The sequence below is a fragment of the Etheostoma cragini genome, chromosome 15 (genome assembly GCF_013103735.1).
Source record: "Etheostoma cragini isolate CJK2018 chromosome 15, CSU_Ecrag_1.0, whole genome shotgun sequence".
In the NCBI taxonomy this organism is placed as follows: Eukaryota; Metazoa; Chordata; class Actinopteri; order Perciformes; family Percidae; genus Etheostoma; species Etheostoma cragini.
In genome coordinates, this window is record NC_048421.1 from 12414393 (window position 1) to 12436162 (window position 21770).

The 21770-nt window shown below is 37.9% G+C and overlaps 2 protein-coding genes across 4 annotated transcripts; one reads left to right on the forward strand and one right to left on the reverse strand.

Annotated features, from left to right (window-relative positions):
• Positions 1-1955: 1955 nt before the first annotated feature.
• nprl3 (NPR3-like, GATOR1 complex subunit) lies at positions 1956-15858 on the forward strand. Of its 3 annotated transcripts, XM_034894200.1 has the most exons (14): positions 1956-2303; positions 3046-3115; positions 6182-6220; positions 6971-7103; positions 9461-9535; positions 10843-10996; positions 11215-11296; positions 11402-11539; positions 12523-12679; positions 13110-13216; positions 13554-13683; positions 14395-14584; positions 14679-14871; positions 15473-15858. In XM_034894200.1, exons 1-14 carry the CDS (start codon positions 2108-2110, stop codon positions 15636-15638), a joined length of 1830 nt encoding a protein of 609 aa, XP_034750091.1. In that variant the 5' UTR covers positions 1956-2107; the 3' UTR covers positions 15639-15858. The 3 variants fall into 3 exon arrangements, with proteins under 3 accessions (XP_034750091.1, XP_034750092.1, XP_034750094.1); XM_034894201.1 differs by lacking the exon at positions 6182-6220; XM_034894203.1 differs by lacking the exons at positions 1956-2303; positions 3046-3115; positions 6182-6220; positions 6971-7103; positions 9461-9535 and adding an exon at positions 9675-9892.
• A 495-nt stretch (positions 15859-16353) lies between these two features.
• On the reverse strand, positions 16354-18274 carry mpg (N-methylpurine DNA glycosylase). The gene is made up of 3 exons (XM_034894222.1): positions 17988-18274; positions 17191-17395; positions 16354-16962 (listed from the first exon to the last, which is right to left on the reverse strand). The coding sequence occupies exons 1-3, from the start codon at positions 18231-18233 to the stop codon at positions 16511-16513; spliced, it is 903 nt and encodes a 300-aa protein (XP_034750113.1). The 5' UTR covers positions 18234-18274; the 3' UTR covers positions 16354-16510.
• Between the last annotated feature and the right edge of the window lie 3496 nt (positions 18275-21770).

The following is a 21770-nucleotide window of genomic DNA, read 5'->3' on the forward strand; positions in this document are numbered from 1 at the left end:
TGCCAGTTTTGGTATTCCTGTCTTTTGTTTTCATCCACATTCTGGAAGGATTTGTGCCTGCTGCCTTGTGAACTCCTTTTGTTAATATGGACTTTTGTATGTCTTTACTTTTTTTTTTATTAAATCCTTGAGCAACACTAATCTTGCCTGCTCTCTGCATTCGGGTTCTACACATTCTCTGGAAGTGTGACATAATGACCTGACCAACCATCGACCCAGCAGAGACTATTTCGGATAAACTTTGTGACCTTGTGTGTGACCTGGTGGAGCTTGAAGCTGGTGGAGGAAGGCTAGTGGTGACTGTCAGAAGAAGGCAATTTTGGCAGTAGCTTGTGAAAAGATTTCAGAAAAACCTTGGTTAAGGGACTGTGTTCCAGATGCTCCAGCTCCTCCCCTTACCATAGGATTGTGTTTATCCAAGCCTGTTAGCCCACAACACAAGGCAAGCTATCACCCACCAAAATGCCTGTTTCTCAGCCTGCTAGCATTTTGGATACAGGATCTCTGTTTTTGACCCAGACTGCCTCCTTGCAGTCCTTTGAGGGTACCTGCCTGGCCATGTTCCCTGCCCCACTTCAATCTCTTTTCTTTCCCTGATGGTCACAGGACTGTGTGGACTTTTTGGTGGTCCTAAAGTCCACAGTGGTCTCTTTGGTCTTTGATTTCACACCGTGTTATCAAGTTATGTACCTCCTCACCGGGATGCAGCTGTGATGCAGTTTCATTGTTCTTTAATATTAGCCCAATGCTAGATCGTGTCTGAAAATGAAATTGACCTACAAAGTAAAACTTTAAAGTAGACTATTTACGTTATTTTGTTTATCAATTGCCATTACAACATTGGATATCACTACAACATAATTCACAACTATTTAATAGCGAGTGGCCCAAGTTCCCCAGCCCGCCAACATTATTCTTGTTAGTCATTAAGGTCATGATGGGTCTTATTTTTTTGCATAGGCACAATCCCTGCACTAATGAATAAGGTTTAAGCCAAGGGAGTGTGCATGCATGTGATTGGATGAATGGTGAATTAGGTAATAACACCTAACATAATTCTTAGTTGTTATTACCATTAGCATTTAATGCAACACAGCCCACTAAAAGAAATCCCTAAAGAACATATTAGGGTGTATAAGAAACAGGCTATAGGCTGATAGAACTATATGTTACCATGAAAACAGGAATAATAAACTTATATTTGGGTAACGAGTTGAGTTTTACTTTAGGCACATTTTTTATTGTTATCATAAGTGTGTCAAAGATGGTGTGAGGGATGACCAATAAGAAGAAAACAAAAAAAACAAGTGGACATGGGGAAATTTAATTTGTTTATTTTCTTCAAAAAGCTCTTCCATTTTAAAGGGGATGCTGAAATTGTTCGTGAAAACATGAAGTCGATGCTCCTGCTCATTTACGGTAGACTATTTGTTGGACAGAGCCAAAGGTTCTGCAACTAAAGTCAATGGCAACATACATTGAAGTCTGCAGGAAGGTAGCCAACATGGTAACAACCAAGCTGCAGGCTAACATCTAGGCTACAGGAAACACATTATTAAACTCAGAACCAAGAAAAAAAACGTTAACTTTGATTAATTATTAATTATTATTAATTATTTATTACAGGCTACACTTTGAAAACGCATAGGCTTACACGAGGGCAACAAATTGTGGAACACACCAAGTGTCATTAGGCCTGGCTACTAATCTTTCCTGTCTTTATTTGATACTCTCCTCCTTTGTTTTTAAATCTGGAACTAATCATGACTCAGCAGTTTACAAAAGCGTGGCTGGGAAGGCTTTCAAATTAATCAAATTTAACATTTTTAGTAGGTTGTGACGTAACCTAACTAAAGCCAGGACAACATTTTATCATTTTAAAATAAAAAATAAAAAAGCAGGTGGGTCCCATAGCAGTGTACTCTGTTCCAGCCGGACATTTTTCAAAGTGACACAAAACAATCGCTGTATTACCGGATGTGCGGCAGGGAGGATTTATCCAAATCATTTCCAGTTAAAGTGTAAGTTGTTCAGGGTCGGTGTTTGTGTATGGCATACATTAATACTTCTGCAACAAACTAACGAGCACTGCTTGGTCGTAGTTAACATGATGTTCAACCCATTAGCCGGGTTACCAGATGAACGAAAATCCATGTACAGTCAGTCACAAAACAGCGTGTACAAAACTGGGGATAAAACCAGCCCTATTAGCGTCATACTGGTTACCTCTGGCAGCCGAGGAAACAAACTACTTTTTCGATACCCTTTCCAAAGAGTGGCTGAATCTCCTTCATCTCTCACAGGTAGGTGTATTAGTATTTCTATATTTGCAGTAACCAGAGAATCACAGTTCAGTTTCCTATTCAGGGAATACATTCGGTGCCTAAATGGTCTCACTTTGAAATAATTACACATATACCCAGGCTGGACACAGGGAAACTCCTCCCAATATAATACAACATCCTAGAAATTTATATATTCTGCCTCTACGTTGCTTGCATGAATCATGTGACTGTAACCTCTTGTCGTTTTCTAATAATTATTGTACGTTTTTAAATATGACGTTTCTTTCAGTATGTTGGTAAGATCTACTTGTGTCCACTGGTCCCCTTACTGAATAAACAATTTTCCTGTGGTTTTGCTTTTATCATTGGGGTTGTTTACAGTAAGTAAACTGAGATTTAGCTAGTTCAAATAAGATGTCCCTAATAGTTTGCTTGTTACCTATCTCTGTATTAGCTGAATACAGAGTCGCAGTAAATTTGAGGTCTGACTTTTATATAAGTTAGTTTTGATGGCAAAATTGGCAACTTGGAAGGTACGACAAAGATCAACAATGGACATTTACCAACACAGAGAGAGACCATCACTATGGATACAGTAAAAGAGCATTACATGTACATCTCTGACACGTTTGAAATATAGTAACTCAGAGAACATTTTGTTTTTCTGTGGCTCTTACAGGGGCTGTTTCATGCCCAATGCTTTTTTTTTTTGTTGGCACCAGTAACCATTTGAACTAATACTATTATTTCTGTCCAAAAGCAAAACAACGGAGTCCATATGCTCTCAACACAACTGGGGATAGTCTTGAAGATCAGGATGGTGATTCAAGGTATTTTGTTGGTCTTTACTTGATATTACTGGGTTCCTAAAGTCATTGAAGTAAAATTGACTAAGTGGACACAGTCAATTCTATCTAAATCAGCTTGAGCCACTTATTCTCATAAGGTTTTTGCTCCTTATGGCATTGGATCTTATTTTTATTTCTTCAAAAACCTCATTTTATTTTTGTAAGGGAAATTGAAAGCTGGCCCATATTTTATCTAACACATGAAAGTCTTTAATTTACTTTAACATACAAAAACTAATGCTGTACGGTGCTTCAAAAACTAAAGCTATCCCTCACCACCTTGAAATTTATTGTAGTGCCAGCTGCGTTTTGAAAATGCTTGCTCATCTGAACTGCTAATTAAAAACAAACTTCCCGTTTGTATGACTTGAATTTTTGTTAGCTCTAGTAGTCATAAAGGGTGGAACTGATTGTTTCTACATGCTTTAAATAAACAAGTTAAACCACATCAAAGATGTTTTTAAGATGATCATGACTGTCGGAACAGGAAGCTGTCATTCATAGATTACAAACACGGAATTGGTCAGGGAGGCAAATATAGGATTGTGGCAGTGCTGCATCATTTCATGGTTTTGCTTGCCTATAATTGTCCAAGAGGTAACATATATAAAGAGAAGAGGATGGGGCCATGAATGGAACCCTGTGGTACCGCTCAAGAGAGAGGGTCAGGTGACAAGGAGATGTCATCAATCATTACAGAGAAGCTCCTGCTGGCCAAATAGGCGCTAATCCATTTATGTGCCGAGCTTCGGATACCTACACCATGATCGTGGCGAGAGAGGAGGACTGCATAGTCTATTTTAGTACAGCATAATTCCTGGCATCTACAGATATGGCTATATTAATATGGACTCGTAAAGGTGCCCTGCCACACAAAACCCTTTTTACTTGCATTTTTTTGAAATATGTTAGGTCCATATGTGTTTGTATTATGTTGTGAATGTGAAAATGAACTGCTACACCCTCTGTCGGTTCTAGCCACTGAAAAGAAATTAGCAGACAAATCAGGCCAATTACAAAAGCTGGTCAGTGTGACGTCATGTTGCCTGAGCTCATTACTTTTCATGAGCTCGCCCAGTTGCGCTTGGTACAGGATGCTGATAGCCAGGCTCTCATTGGCTAGCTTTTAGCCAATCCAAGTCAAGCAGCTTAGCTTGTTGAATATTAATGAGAACTGGCACAAATTGAGCCTCTCTGCAGGCTTTCTATACCACGCTAGAATGGCTTGAAAAAATGTAACCAAAGCATTTTTTTGCAATGTCCATGATAGAACTTCAGACATTACCACAAACTAAAGAAATACGTGTGGCTGGGCACCTTTAACAGGTATTGGTATGTTTTGTGAGGTAACATGTAAATTCCACACCACAGCCATGCAATTTCCACAACATCCCCGAAGTTAAAGCTATATCAAGATCTTTAGATTGTAACCAATTTAAAGATGATCAGGCATAGAATAGTGCAAAGTGCATAGAAATAGTAAAAATAAGCATCCATAAAATGCTCATTAAAAATGGCTTACATCCTCTTGCATTCAGGGGATGTCTCCCCTACCAAATTTCATACATAAAGGTGAAACACACTGATATTTTGACGTGGGCACTATCGACTCATTTTGTTACACTTAAGCATAAGACCCATAAAATAAAAACATATTTCACTGGTTGTGATGCATGTGCACATTTTAAGGTGTTTTAATGCCCCTTTAGCACCTTAAAAATGTGATTAGTGTTTATAATTAAATCCATGTTGTCTGTGCTCAGGCCCTACATAAGCTGAGCAATGTTTAGATGTTAAGAACAGTCCACAATGTTTAGAACAGTCCACAATCACTAAACCATGTGTGCAAATGTGTTGGGTCATAATTATAGTAACGCAACGTTCATCTGTGTTTTATAGTGTAAACTGTGCTGGTGGTGAGCCATATGACAGTTAATATAATCAATCAAATTAGTACAAACATGCTATCATAGAGCATGTAAAAGAAAAATTAGAATATAGCCACAAATAGCCACAAGTTACCAAGCGTAGGTTAGAGTTAGTACTGCCTGTGGCAGAAGTACAATGAAACATTGACATTATTTACACTCTTCCCTGTTTGTACACTCAAAGAGGTTGATATGTTGTTTTAGTGAAAAACAGCTGTTTTCAACAGCTTTTAGTTTTCATCATTCTCCCGCTTTATGGATGGTCATGCTGGTCAGTCGTTGGTTGGCAGAAATTCCTTTGGTTACAGGACTGTGAGAAGCAGATAATTCAAAGTCTTTTTTATCAACTCAGCTCACCAGGCAGATAAAACCGGCACTCTTTTTTTCTTTTTCTTTTGCTCCGTGTTTCCCTACTGACTCCAATTCAAACAGGCGTTTATAGTGTTTTACAGCTTTTAAAGAATTTATGTCCTTATATGACCTCTTAGAGAGTGATTAATATAATATAATATTTTGTAACGCTCAACAGAGCCTTATAATAATGATTAGATAGTTAAGTATAGGATATATATATATATATATATATATATATATATATATATATATGCACACACACACAGTGTATATATATATATATATGTGTATATATATATATATATATATATATATATACACACAGTATATATATAAACATAGGTTGTATATGGCCTGTAATATTTGTCTTGGTTAAGAACCTGGCACTAGCACATTGAAACGTTTAAAAGCATGTATTAACAGATTATAAAGACCAGTAGGCGTGAAAGTGTTTTGCGATATTTAAGTAGCTGTTTATGAAAGGATAAAGTAACATTTTTGTTGCCTTTACGACAGTTTTAAGCATGCATTTAAGCTCACATTTTTATATTAACTGACATTTTTCAACATTAATCACATTAAAGACTCAGTCAGGGTAAACTGCTAATTAGCTTGAATAAACATACAGGCCAACATTTTCACATGACAGTTACATGTTTGTATGGGTTGTCTTGATGTCCATTTAATGCATTCAGCCCAACTGTGTGTTGCATTTTCCCTTTTGTTTGCTTTTTTCTTCTTTTTTATGGCCCAATTCCCATTTCAGCGAACAATCTCCACTAACTGACGAACAGTTGGTAGCAGGGTAAGACCAAATCATTCTAAACCACCTTTCCTTCGCTTAGATCACCCCTGTCTTTTTTTATCCCCTTCTTTCCTATTTTGTGTCCTGTATGGATCTCCAACCCTAATCTCAGTAAAAACCCTTGTAAAGTATTAGTAGCAGATCCAGTGAATCAGTGGCTTGGTTAATTCAGGGTTTCAGTTTTGCTGTCCTCAGTATTGTATGCTTTTTTGAAGAAAAACAATCCACCAGTTTAAACATATAATTACATTTTAATTCACATTGATTATATTAAGGCTAGACTCAGCATTAACGAAACAAAATCAAAATGATATACAAACTAAAATAGAGCAACTACTACACATTCTTTTAAAATGTTGTGTGTGAGGTAAGTCTACAGTGTGTTTAATTTTTTTCTGAAAGTTAATGCCTTGATTTTTATCCCTTTGATTGCAGCATGAGTTACTTAAGTCCAATCAGCATGTGTACTTCACATTCTTCATTCATACAGCGACTTCACTGTTTCTGCAAAGAGGCCTCCTTCTCTTTTCTCCTCTCCAGTAGCCACACAAGCTTCTTTATTTATACTGTCATTGTTGAATTACATTACAGGCAGATGCATATGAATAATGCAACCCCTCTTCTAGCCTGGAATGTGAAAAATGCAATAAACAGTGCTAGTTATAACTTTCTTACTTGTCCCAGCTATGCTGTGACCTCTCATCCCACCCTGCACACTGTTCTTATTGAGGCTGTTCTTCGTTCTTTAAGGTTCTCTGACATCATCCTTGCCACTATTCTGGCTACCAAATCAGATATATGTGGAAAGAAGTTTGAACTGAAGATAGACAATGTTCGATTTGTGGGTCACCCTACTCTCCTTCAGCATCCTCCTATCATTCAGGTAAGGAAAAAGGGTCCCACTTAAAACATGTTAATTAACTCTTAGATTGATAGATACAGTAGATAGATAGAGAGGTAGGTAGATAGATACTGTATTGATCCCCAAGGGGAAATTTAACATTGATTGAACTAAACTTTTAAATGTTGTAATCTTCCTCTAGCTTGTTAAGAAAATCAGTCTGTTGTTTTCTCTTCCTCTTGTGGAGGAGGAATTGAGTGACAGTATAACAGAATACGAGCACAACAAACAAGTGTAATAGGTTGTCTGGCGAGTTACTACGTCAAAAAAGTTCATAATTAGTAGATATTAACATTTCTGATGTGTATTCTACAGAAGCTGTTTTTATTAATGCGGGGGCGGCTGTGGCTCAGTGGCTCAGTCGGAAGGTTGGGGGTTCAATCCCTGGCCTTTCAGTCCCATGCGAAGTGTCCTTGAGCAAGACACTGAACCCCGAGTTGCCCCTGATTCTGCGCCATCGGTGTGTAAATGTGTATTAGTGGTTATCTGATGATCGCGTGGCACCTTGTACTGCAGCTTGGGCCACAGTTTATGGATGCATGTGAATGTAAAATCACTTTTGAATAGCCGTTGAGACAAGAAAAGCGCTGTATAAGAACAGTCAGTTTACATTTACATAAACTGTAATTGACAATTGTATGATAATATCAAATAAATTGTGCTCTCTTCATTTTTTTATTTTCTTTTTTATTGAGTTATACCAAGGTCCATACAAACAATTTAATAATTTTTATAGAGCTTAATAGCCTAATCTACTCTAGCATTCTGTAAAACTCCGTTGTAGCAGAAAGTAATAAACTGAATTAAAATAGAGAATTATTGAGTCACCCAACTATCTAAAAAACATCCATGGATTTCCCAAATCAGTTAAGTTATTCAAAAAACATCCCCAATTAAAGCTTAAATTTGCTTAAATTAGCCCCCCAAATATTTTTTCCACCTAGCCAAGTATTCTAGATTACACAAAACATCAACAGTCTTCGTTTGACTGCAATATAAGAATCACACATGAGTTCGGCCAACTGTAGACTCCGATATCTACTTCTAGGTCTTTGCCCTTGCCAACGGTACGTCAAAGTGGGTTTGTACCATTCCTGAAATTGTTTGTCAAGTAAATCAAGTGGAAAGGACTAGAAAATATTCAACAATCTTGGCAAAATGTTAATTTTAGTTAGTAACTTAGTGAGAATAGCTGCCCAAGTGAATCCTCCGGGTTTACGAGATACACCAATACATTGTCAGGAAACAAGGACACCTTTTGTTCTCTCTCTTTGTACTGTATCTATTACTTTAATATTTTTTTTTGTGAATGATCCACTAGTTCAGGGGTTCAATAAAAAGAAGAGAAAGGACAGCCCTGTCTTGTACTTCATTTTAAACAAAAGGGTTGGACACTCCTCCATTTATCTTAACTCTTGCTCTCGGTTTTATCATAACAAGCTTGTATTGTTTTAGGAAAAGTACTATGAAAGCAAAAGGTTTCCAAAACTCTGCATAAATTACCAGTTCACACAATCAAAAGCATTTTCCACATCTAGCCCCACCAACAGCTTCTAAATTATATTCTGTAATTTGGCTATCTACATGCTCTGATGCTATCTTGACTTTGTCTTTGGTGAGCAAATCCTGTCTGATCGATGCTAATGATTCGTGGTGAAAAGTCCCTCTATTCTTTTTGCCAATTAAGATTTTATAATCCTACTATAACCCCATCTGGAACTCTATTAATACTGTTACCCTAATGTTGATGTGTCTTGAAAGCTGGCAAAGGCCATTTCTAGTTCTACTGTGACCCTCTAAATGTATCTTAGCATTGAACTTTGACAGATCAGTTTTTACTTCAGGAGTGCCCCCTACTGGCAGTTCTTTTGTCTGATGATTCACTGCCCATGTTGCTAAAATAAAGGTATTTAAAAGGGATATAGACAATGACAAAAACATGTAATAAACAATTCAATCCAATAACATATTTTATTAGAAGGTGCTTCTGTGGGGAAAAAAGAACGAAAAACAAACAAGATAACAAGAACAACCTAACAATATACTGCAATTCAATATAACACCTACCGCACATGACTTAAAATTTACCATAGCGCTCAATCAACACTTTCAGTTTACCGTTTCAACAAAACTGAACATTTCAGGTTTGACAAAGGTTGATTTATTGCAGAGTTATTGTACTCTGTTGCGTACCATTGTGCTGATGTAGCTTTTATTGTTATATTTGTGAGTTAAACTTTTTAAATGAAGTTGATATATACATTAAAAATCTGCATGCTGTATGTTAACACTTGTATTGTTGTATTGTACATTTGTAATTTAACATCTTGTCTGTGCAGGTTTCTAAGACAGATCCTTCACCTAAGAGAGAAATGCCTACGATGATCTTGTTTAATGTGGTTTTTGCACTGAGGGTATGAAAATACTTCTTATAATTCAGATTTGAAATTGTTATTGTTAAGCTATTTGCTCTACCAGTTGAAATAAGTTTTGTATAAATGTTAATATTATTATTGGAAATTAACTTGATCTTTTAATTTTAATGATGGCAAAACTAAGGCAGCTGTGTTTGGGTGGGACACCTGTATTTTGTGTTCTGTTAATCTGTGTGTCCTGCATATGGGAAGAGTGTGTGTGAGTGATAATATTCTGGTATACTCTATCTGTGAGGGCATGGGAACTCAGAGGGAGTATGTGCCAATTTCCTCTGCTTAATCATGTCGCCCAACAAGGCACAGCTTGTTACTGCCCATGCTGAGTCACTATACCAAGTAAGTCCCATACAGCTGAAATGGGACAAGAAGTGCTTAGTCATGTTTTGTCAACATTATCTGCCAAGCAACTGTGGAATTTGTACCCTGCAAATTAGTGTGTGTTTGTGTGTGTATACATATTATTATAATATATATTAATAATAGGGATTATTTTTGTGTGTTTTACAATTAATGGTACATGATTAAACATTCATATTTTAATGGATTCACAAAATGTAAATCACTTGATTTTATATATATATATATATATATATATATATATATATATATATATATATATATATATATATATATATAATGACAGCTGATCTATTATATACCAATACCTGTTGGAGTGAGCACTCATTTAATATAATATTATTATTTGTCAACCTCATTTATCTACCTGAGTAGGATAGAATATTAATAACACCAATCTGTACATTGCGATACAAGGCCACCACTAAACTGCACTAATACTACTGAAATGAAGAAAATCCTATTATTGTATTGCATTGCATTACAAGTGAGGATTAAACATATGAAACTTGTAAACTGTTAACTATGTCAAATAAAATTAGTTAAATATTAATATTTCAAAAAACATAAAAATAATAAGCATTTTGTTTTAAACATTCACTTAGATATTTAGTGTGAGCGTAATTTGAAATCTGTGTTAAATTCATATCTTTTTATTTATATATACGTGTGTTACATGCTAAGATATTTACCTCACATAAAGGAGCTCAAAAGACATTTAATTATTAAAAGCTCATATTGTACATGTCGGACAGTTCACCAGTTAGTAGGCTGGTAATGTTTGACATTAATTTTAACTGAGCTACAAATTAAAGCACTGATATTGTGAATTCAGTGAAAATGGTTGTTGCTGTGTAGTACTGTTTACATATTACTAACATGATTCTGTCTAAATGGTGCTGTTTCCTTCTCATCTTGGGCCTGTATAGGCGAATGCTGACCCATCTGTCATCAGCTGCATGCACAACTTGTCACGTCGCATCGCCATTGCCCTTCAGCATGAGGAACGACGCTGTCAGTACTTGACCAGAGAGGCCAAACTAATGCTGGCCGTCCAGGATGAGATAACCACTATGACTGAAAGTGAGATAGGCACTTGACACACCTCACATTTGACAGCAATGGACTGCTCCCCTTTTCTGGTCTTGATCAGTTCATAGAAGTTTCATAGAAGTCATTGTATATAATGGCTTATTTATTATATTACAATATGCCATGTCAGTATACTAACAATGATTATGTATTATGGTTGAGATATAAAGGTATATTTTGACAGTGTTCTTTGTTTTTCCTGATTTAAGCGGATGGAAGCCCCCAGTCTCCATTTAGACAAATTCTTCCCAAATGTAAACTAGCCAGGGACCTGAAGGAGGCTTATGACAGGTGTATGATTAAACGCATTATATATTGTTATTTTAGTTTTTTTTCTTCTCCCTTTCTCTTACCATTTTGTTCATATATCTGACTCTAATAGTTGTGTTATTGCAGCCTTTGTACAACTGGCGTAGTGCGACTACATATTAACAACTGGCTCGAGGTGAGCTTCTGTTTACCACACAAAATCCACAGGATTGGTGGCAACTATATCCCCCCTGAGGCATTAGAGCGCAGCCTTAAGGCTATAAGGTTAGTGTTGACTTTTTTATATGCAGAATATATAATTTCTACACTGTTCTGTTTGAAATTTAAAATGACACTTCTGGCACCTCAATCTGCGGTTTTGTAGTGTAATACTCAAAATGGTCTATCATAACCAACCACAGATACTCCACCCATTGCCAAACTTCTCAAAGCACAGTGTGTGTGGGTGTGTGGGTGGGTGGGTGGGTGAAAGAGCGAGGGAAAAGTGAGAAAGTGACTGCAATTAGCTTTAGAGTAAGTACTAATTCCAGGGTCATAGTGAAAGAAACAAAGTATCTCACCTGTGTTTTCTGACCAAGGTGTGGAATCTGTAACAGGGAAAGTTAACCCTCTCCTGGATTTAATGTTATGTAATGTTATGGAGAAGGAGAACCAGGAAATGAGTCGGGAGGTAAATGCAACGCTACCAAGCCACAGCCGAGCGACATGCGCCGCTGCAACGTGTAGACACATTTTCCGTGAGGTGCACGTCAGGCTACGCCGTAGGGTCCAGGGTAGATACAGAAGGGTCTGCAGGGCTACACTGCCGATTCGATGCATTACCATAAAACGACCTTAATACCCCATCAGTTTATGTCTGAGGAGTGTTGTGTCTTTCTCAGCTATTGTGTATGTTATGAGCTTCAGTACTGACTTACTATTCCAAGCATCTAGAAGAAACCATGTAAAGTTTTATCTAGACCACACTGTCACCTATTGTTACTTCAGCATTCATACTTTATTAGATAAGTTAAGCTGCACAAAATGCCAAGGTGAAATAATAAATAATAATAAATAATTATAAAGGTGAATCAAATTGCAATCAAGTCAAGAACTTGTAACAGCTCTGCAGAAAAGGATTATTTAATTGACTGACTGTTTTACAGACACTAAAACTGATTCCCTCTGGTTTCTAATGAGAAACCGGTCTTGATCTCTAGGGGGTCTGTTGATTCAGAGGCTGCATCATATGTTGTTTGATCCTTCAGACCCTATCATGCTCTGCTGCTGCTGGAAAGTGAGAAGGCACTTCTGGGCCAGCTTCCACTGGACTGCTCTCCTGCGATGGTGCGCCTCATCAAAACCTGCTCAGCGGTGAAAAACTTGCAGCAGCTCGCGCAGGATGCTGACCTGGCCTTACTTCAGGTGGAGAATAGTCACACCGCCTGTGCATTTATCTTAACATCTAAACTTTTTCCTTAAAGGTTATACATGCAGTACATGTATAATATGGGGAGAATCGAAGATGTTGATCCTGTTAGCTGTATGTAGCACCTGGACAAAACTAGTAGAAAAAAAGGTGCAAAAAAGTGCAACAATGGGAGTGATATAATACTTCATGTCTAATCTCTTACAACATTTAGCAGTAAAGTTGATTACCCAGAGAAGTTACTGTGTTGATAGTGTCTTACTGCCATCTAGTGGACAATATATGTATTCAAAGATAATCCTAGATCACCAGTACAAGTTTTCTTATATCTTTCTTCTATTGTTGGTGTTTAACGGCATATCATTTTGTTGTTTTTGATCCTATTTCACATTATTTATATAATTTGTAAATAATTCTCCCTCTCAGATCTTTCAAATTGCTGCTCACTTGGTGTATTGGGGCAAAGCGATCATCATATACCCACTGTGTGAGAACAACGTCTACATGCTGTCTCCTCATGCTAACATCTGCCTGTGAGTGTTTATGATGTGATGTAAGCTATTTGGCTGCACTGATTACTGTGGAGCTTATGGACCATTATATTCCTGAACACCCATCCATGCCATTGCCTCATAATCATAGGTCTAAAAAACATGTATTTATGGTTAATAAATTCAAATTTGTACTTGTTAAACCACCTCAACATTTTCTTATGAAAAACATGGATTGGGCCATTGGCAGTACTTGTATTTTCTTCTCTCTGCCTAAAACATTAAATACCCTTTCCTTTTCAACATTGTGAAAAAAAGCTGTCTTAATGGAAAAGCTCGCTGTTATATATAATAATGTCTGCCATCTCTCTCTGGATAGATACTCACCACTGGCTGAGCAGTTTTCCCAGCAGTTTCCTGGTCATGATCTGCCCTCCATGTTAGCCAAGTTCTCACTTCCTGTCTCACTGGCCGAGTTCAGAAATCCTCTAGAAGCTCCTGCACAGGAGGTAGGACCTTTCAAGAACAAATGCATAGCAAATAACCTTACCTCTCCACACTGGAACACACACATAAACTAAACATGTTTTAAGCCAGCAAGTAATAAGTATCAAGTCCTTAAATCATTTTTGCTTTTGATTATATGTAGAACATGACATAAACACTAGTATATTATGAATTCATTTGAAATGCAAATCTACTTTATTTTTCTACGTAGGTGAAATAATCTGATTTGTATGTATTGTTTTTACTGAACATGAAAAACCTGTAATTATAAAATAAATGTTTTTAGTTTTTAAAGAATCATACCATTTTTAAATATTTTATACAATTTAAACAAAAGGGAAATCATACTTTCCTGGTAAGTCCCTTGTACATATAGGGCTATTCATGTAAATGTACTAGATACTGTATTGTAAGAGCAGACCATCTGGTGTTCTGCAACCCATCTTGTTTTGGCATAGCTGCTTGCTGGGGCATCGGCAATGAATTATAAATGGCAAAGGAACATCAGCTTTAGCATCTGCAGCCTCCATTTTTCATGAGAACAGGATAAGAGCCAGGACTCTTTCTTTTGGCTCTATTTTGAGCTTCATGGTACCCACGGCTGATTTTTAAACATTTAACCTGGTTAGGGACATGAGCGTGTTCAGCATTACTTGTTCAGTGTTTATCCTTTGCTCAGCCGTGATGCAGTTTGCTGCTCTGCTCCTGATCAGGCCCAGCTGATCCAGATGGTTGTGTGGATGCTCCAGCGGCGCCTGCTGATCCAGCTTCACACATATGTCTGCCTGTTAGTGCCGCCCAGCGAGGATGAGCCCGGGTTGAGGGATGAAGACCCTCCACTGGCTGCCCGAGTAGGAGGCCGCAGTCTCAGCACCCCTAGCGCTCTCAGTTTTGGTTCCCCAAGTATGTTCTCACTCAGCTCCCTCATCTGCCGGCCTCTGAAAAGGTGTAAAAGGGTTATAGATAATCACTGATCATGTCTGCTTCATGTGTATAGCCAGCAGTGATGACATGACCCTCACCAGTCCCAGTATGGATAACTCTAGTGCAGAGCTACTACCTGGTGGGGACTCTCCGCTTAACAAGAGGATGACAGAGACGCTGCTTGCCAGCCTGTCAGAGCACGAGAGACAGGTTATTCTTAACATCCCTGCGGCACAAAATCCAGAGGATCTTCGGATGTTTGCCAGGTAATTAAGCCGTATGCCTAATGCATATTCTGTGCTTTTTTTGTTAGTGCATTAAATGTTTCTCAGCTCAGATTAAAGGCCCCCCATTACATTGAGAAGAAAATTAACAATCGTGAGAGAAATCTTCAGTCATCAATTCGTTGATATTGAAAAGTCTGAAACAGATTTTGACCAAGATTTTATTAAATTCATCTTGCAATGAATGATGTTTTAAATCACATTTAATGCTTTTTTATTAAATTCATCTTGCAATTCATGATGTTTTAAATCACATTTAATGCTTTTTCTCACAAGAAATAAGAATATATTCATGCATTGGTTTGAAAATAAAGTTCCTATATTTGCATTCACAGAAATTTTATTGGAAAATATCGGCTTGAGAATTTAAATAACTTATGAGATGTTAGTTGTGCTCATGTATAAAAAGGGGATATGTTTAGAAAGCTTCCTAATCCAGTAACAGTGGTGTGTACTACCTACTGCACAGTATGGAAAAATGTCATCAGAGCTGCTAAAGTCCTGTTTCATGGTTGATTTACACAGCTAACGGTTTAGTGAAACTCTAGCACTCAACCCATTTTTCTGCCTGTTATGTGTCCAGGCTGCTGCACTATTTCAGGGGACATCACCACCTGGAAGAGATTATGTACAATGAGAACATGAGGCGCTCGCAGCTCAAGACGCTGTTTGACAAGTTCCGCAGTGTCCTTGTGGTGACCAACCATGAGGATCCCATTATTTCCATCTTTCAGTCACCCATGGAGTAGTGGCACAGAAACGGTATCAACTCTCACCAACTGGAAAATATATCTGTTTGAGCGGAGGTGATAGCCTGCTGTGCTCACAGCTAAGTGCTATTGCTCAATGGTGTTTTAATGTGAACTGACATGACTGTGTTAATGATTGCAGATTTACAAAATGTAGAAAGTGTTTGTCCTATATGAGCCAAATGTTTGTTTAAGATATTAAATTATTTTGCACATACCAGAAATGCCTAACATGTTTACTTTCAATATTATTTTAGTGGGGGTTTGACTTTATCTTCCCCTGTCCCAGATGTTAGATCATCTGTCCTGACCACAGAGGCGCACACTGAGTAATGATCATTCCAGACTTCCAGCTACCTCTCTTCAGGAATCCCTGAGGTGGGGAGAGAAAGACAGCAAGTAAGGGCAGACTCTAAACATCAGACAGGCTGATTTTGCTTTGAGAGAAGCAGAGCGTTCCAAACATCTGTAAAATTACTGAGTCACTGAGAAGATAGTTTCCCAAGTATGTTTATTAAAAAAACACAGATGGAAGACCTGAACAAAAAAAGACTCAAGTAAGTAAAGGTACATCTCAGGACTTATTTTATAGGCACTGATTTATTGAGTTGTAATCTGATTTAAAAATTGTAATTATTAATTTCCGGTACAACTTTGCATCAGTACCATAAATCCTTTATTATGTAAGCTGCAATTTACATCTTACAAAACAATGAAAAACAGTTAGTATAATTTATTTGGATTGGCATTCAGACATTCAACCAGTCATAGAAATTCTAGCACCTTGACTTTCTTTTTATGTTTTTATAGTGCCTAAATGGTGAAGTCCACAAAAAGAACAGATGGCATAGTAGCTTTCAGGAATATTTCTGTTATGTCCTTTTGACATTGTGCTGTCCTGTGTCCGACTGCACATCTGAGGGACCTAAATTGTTCATTACATTTCCAGACAGAGACTGTCTTTCTGCCTCTTTGTTCACTACACTAACACAGGGGTGCCCATGAAGATAAAACCGCCAGGGCTTTTTGGCCCATTCCCCATGGGACTCAATTCCAACGCGAGGTGCTGATACTATTTTGTGGGGTCCTGCTGGATTTGTGTGGGGGTCTTTCTCCAGCCACACCTCTGGGTCTGAGGCTAGGTCTCGGCGGTCAAAACAGCGGGGTATATTTAGAGCCTGGCACAGCTTTGAAGGGCCATTGCAGAGCTCTTTGTCCTTAAGTTGTCGGGCTCCCTCTTTGCGTCTGGCTGCCCTCAGCTGCCTCATGACGGACTGACCCTGCAGGGGCTCAAGGGAACGCAGCAGCACGGCAGCACCCTCCCCTGGGAATACAGCACACAATATGCATCAGTCAGCAAGGCTCCACTCTGTCTCCTTCCTTTTGGCCTTTACCCACTGATGATGAAAAACACTGCTGTATTGACTTAATGTTTTAATTGTCAACACTTGTAGGATGACACATTAAACTAAAAAAAGATTTGTTTTGTTTACATGCATCAGTAGGCAAAATGGCTATCATATTGAATACCTTTGTTGGGCAATGCTTTTACCTTCACTAGACACGTTCATACAGAGGTAGATGCCATAGATTGGATACACGTAGATTGTACCAGGCTTCATGAACATGGCTGTGTTCCTCTCCGTGCGTTTGCCTCCTGCTGAGTGTGATGCTTTGTCCTCCCCTCCAAGGTAGGCTTCAGTTTCTACTATTCTCCCTCGCAGCTCAGTACCATCTGCACACCTGCGGACCAACACCTGCAGGGACAAGGAACAAAACACATGTTTCATTATGATTAAATTATTGATCGATTAGTCAATCAATTAGATTAGCTGGCAACAATTTTGAGAGATAAAGCCAAAATGGCAAAAATCTGAGGGTTTGTTTTTAAGCCTTCTGTGATAGTAAACTGAATATCTTTTGGTTATGGACCGTCGATCCTACAAAAACCACACATTTGAAGATGTGACCATGGTCTCTGGGAAATTGTACATTTGCACCCACTTAGTATTCCAAACGACGAATCGGTCAAGCATATAAATAATAATTTGTTGCTTACCTACACATAAAGGAAAAGGTCTGGATGTATTCTGAATTTTACAAGGTTGTATCGGAGTGTAAGCAATGCAAGCATTAAAGAGACTGAACTGACAGGTTAGCTATCCTGCATGAAATACAAAGTAGCCATAGGAGGCAAGACTTTCAGATAAGGCTGCCTTGTTGTCTCAGGTCCTTTGAAGTGTTAACAGACTGGACAAAAGCTGTCTACAGAGCATTAACGTTATATGGCTTTCAGAAAACATCCTTACAAAATAACTGATGTAAAACTAAGGTGAGATAGCAGATTACCTTGCCAAGGAATGCTTTAGCCAAACTGATGCATGACTGATTGAAAAAATCCTCTGCTAGTTTGTGCTGCAAGTCACACTTGGTTAAATAATGCCTTTGCTCCGTCTCAGCACTTTCAGCATTTTCACACTTCTTCAGCTTGGCAGGTGTCAAATCCGTCCGGTTTTCATGTTTATTTACTGCTTGTTCGGGTGCTGCTGCTAACGCAGTCAATGCTAGCATCGTTCTTTTTCTCCTTGCCATCATGCTGCCGTTAAACACCTAAACACTTAAATATAAAGAATGTATGACACTTTTATATATTCTTTAAACCATTTACTTAATAATTTCTTCGATTCGTATTATCATAATTCAACCATGCTTATAGCAGATCAATGCTAGTGCTAACATACAGGAAGTAAACTCTTGTTTTGTATTTCTTAAAGGGACCGCGCACCATTCCGGTCTGACGGACGTTAGTGTAAATCACTGTAACGTCAAATCATTGATTATGTTGAGATTTAGGGGTTCCTGTTAGGGTGTCTATCCACTGTAAGAAGGAAGTTATGTACAACTTGTGTGGTTTTTTTTCCACAAAATTATCAAACGTGACTTTGCACTCCAATGGGTTCTTCCTGCTATAAATAACAGTAACATTGGCTGATAGTAAACCCCTCTATCGGTGGCCTTTTCCTGCTGTTGTCTTATCTTTTCAGCCTCGTTTGAAAACACTCCGCTCTGGAGGTTATAAATAGAGCTTGGTGCTCATCATGCCTGCCTGTGCCCAGGAAGTGGATGGCGCCAGTTTGGCTCCAGGCACTGCCGGCCCATGTGGCTTTCTAGAAGACTAACAGTGTGTGCCATACCACAGACTTTATCGTAAAAGTACAAGTTTGCTGTGCTGTTTTTCTAATGCACTGTGCTGACCCTAAGCTCATGACTGTGTGCATTGACTATAAGTGTGGAAGGATAGGCTGATTATAGATAGATGGATAAATGCAGAGCAGTTAAATAAAAAAAAAATATTGAGTTATGTTATGTTTAAAATATATGGATTTCTTGTGAAATTGTTTTTGAGAACAGAAAAGAAAAAAAGGTTAAATTTAGAAATTGACACATTTTGTAGGTTGTTTGCAAATATGTTCACATAGGCCTTTAGGCTACTGTGCTTTTTGTTCATTTACATGTTAAACTGCTAGTTACTGAACAAATTGTAGCCATCAGATTGAGTTAAAAGTTTACAACAACTGCAGCCCACCCTGGTGGTGCGTGGTTTCTTTAATTTAATCATTCTGCAGTTATTGATCGTTATGTGTTTTGCACCGCTTGTATTTTGTAGGGACCTTTTTCTCCTTTCCAAGCATTTTGAGCTGTATTTTAATGTATGCTTTTATGCTGGAGATTGACCTTTTACATTTCTCCTTCTTGTAAAGACCTGGCCTGCTGGGAGGTGGCTTTGTTCCCCACATTGCCGGCAACATATTATCAGCTTTACACACTGGTAAGATTTACAATACCCTTCTTTATAGCCTGCCTTTTCTTAGTTCTGATGTTTTTCATCAGTCAGATTTTTTGGTCAGTCAGATCTTTGGAGAGATGCCAGAAAGTGCAGCATGCTGCTTAAGTGGGGTGTGTGTGTGTGTGTGTGTGTGTGTGTGTGCGTACGTATGAGTTGCATTGCAGAAATAGGTGAAGGGCACATAAGGGTAAGTTGATATACTGCAGCAACATAAAATAAATGCCGTAAAAATTCTCAGTTCAAACATTTGCATGGCTAGTTATTTCATGTCATTGCACCTATTCTGTAGTATCTCTTATTGCTTGCTTTTGTTTTGTCAAAACAGTAAAAGTTTTCACAAGTAAAATTCTTAAATCATAAGAGTAGGTAACATAATGCTACTGTAGGATTAGGGCAGTTGTGCAGTAATTATGGATACAATAATGTCATAGATTATTGAGCCAGGATATGATCCAGACACAAAAAAGCTGCTGAGCATGTATATTAGAACCGTACTAGCGTGGGTTGTTGACTTTGTCATGGCTGGTGGACCAGTGCAGGCCATTGTTTGCTTTGACTGTCAGAAGTGATGCTGAGGTCTGGGCCAGGCAGCTTTCATTGTTTCTGCCACTGATAACTGTAGAAGCCATAACTTGGCTATAGCGTTGCATTCTGGATCACTTTCAATTCCGGCAGTCACCGCAGTGATAGTGACGCTCAGCAGGGACGCCAGAGACTCATCTGTGTGTGCAGATGGACGAACAGAATGCAGGCAGACTGAAAATATCTTACTACACTATGAGTCAGATAATCCTGTGAACAATAAGGGTTGATCTTCTAGGTATAAATCCTCTTGTCATACAGTATGTAGAAAGTAAAGGGTTTTATTAAAGTTTACAGGGTTAGGGTTAACCCTAAATTTGACACTGAATTGAAATGTTTCAATTTCTTCTCATTTTTCAAGACTCTGTAAATATATATTCATGTACTGTATATAGTTTGAAAACCCAGACAGACTGGCATTGCTATCTTTGGTTTATATATCTGGCTGCATGAAAACATTACATCAAACACATGACTGAAATGGATTGACGAAAATAATGTCCCTATTTTTTGCTGATATGTTTATGATATCTTAATTCCGAATACTAATACCATCAGTAAACAAGTCAAAATGCTTTCCCTAAGTAAATTGGCACAATGCCAACATTTTATTTATTGTCTTTAAAGCTTTCCTTTTTATAGAAGTTTGTCTGTGATAACACATTTTACAAGAATGACAAACCCTTTACCTGCAACAGAGTGGTATTAATGTCCTCAAACGGATAAACTGTGACATACAGCATGTCTACAAATATAGTAATACAGTGGTAGTGTTTCAGCAGAAGGTACTGCAGTCGTAACTATGTGAGACTTCGCTGTTGCATTTCTATTATATGACAGTCGTAATTAAAAAAAGGACATCTCGGATGTTCTTGGTTGTAAATAAACACTATAAACTATTAGTGGCGATGTGTCATAGCTTTTGAGCGGCTGAGATAACCTCCATACTGTTTTTAAATTTGTATTGCTTGCATGACATCATATTTAGGCTATTTCAGATTTTAGTGTTAGCCATCCTCATTTGATTAAGGTGCAGCAGTAAAGGCTCTTATGGTAGTCTAAATGGTCTTTCAGCAACACTTTCAGAAGTGTTTTTATCATGAATTGCTGTATTCTTAATTTTTATACCTTATGTCTTTTTCTTCTTTTATCTTCCCTCTCTTTTATCATTATCTAAACCACATGTCTGAAAAAAGTTGATTGATTGAATGATGCGTGTTTAAAAAAATACCAAAGCATAAACACAAAGATTAGTTTTTGGTAGGATATAATGTACTTCAAATACCAAGACTCCATATCACCATCTGAAAAGGTTTCCAAGAAACCTTTCCAGTATTAACTTTAACTGCAATCATTTTTGTGACAAGTAACATTTCATACACAATGGAGCCTTCTTCCTCACCAAGCCAATGATTAGCAGAGCCTGGTAGTCATCTGTATCCTCAGTGTTTGTGGGATTTATTATTAATTAACGATTCATGATTCATGATTCATGAGTATCTTTTCTTGTTTGGTGCAGAGGTGTGGTGTGTGCTGCACAGGTGGCTGGGTTCCCACTGGGAGGGGGAAACAGGAGGGGTATTCCATGAGGGACTACATTCACACATCTGCACAACAGAGACATCATGCTTATGGGAAACATGTCTTTTTCCACATCTGGGATTTCATGCCCACAGGTTTTAACAGAACCACGTTTTAAACAG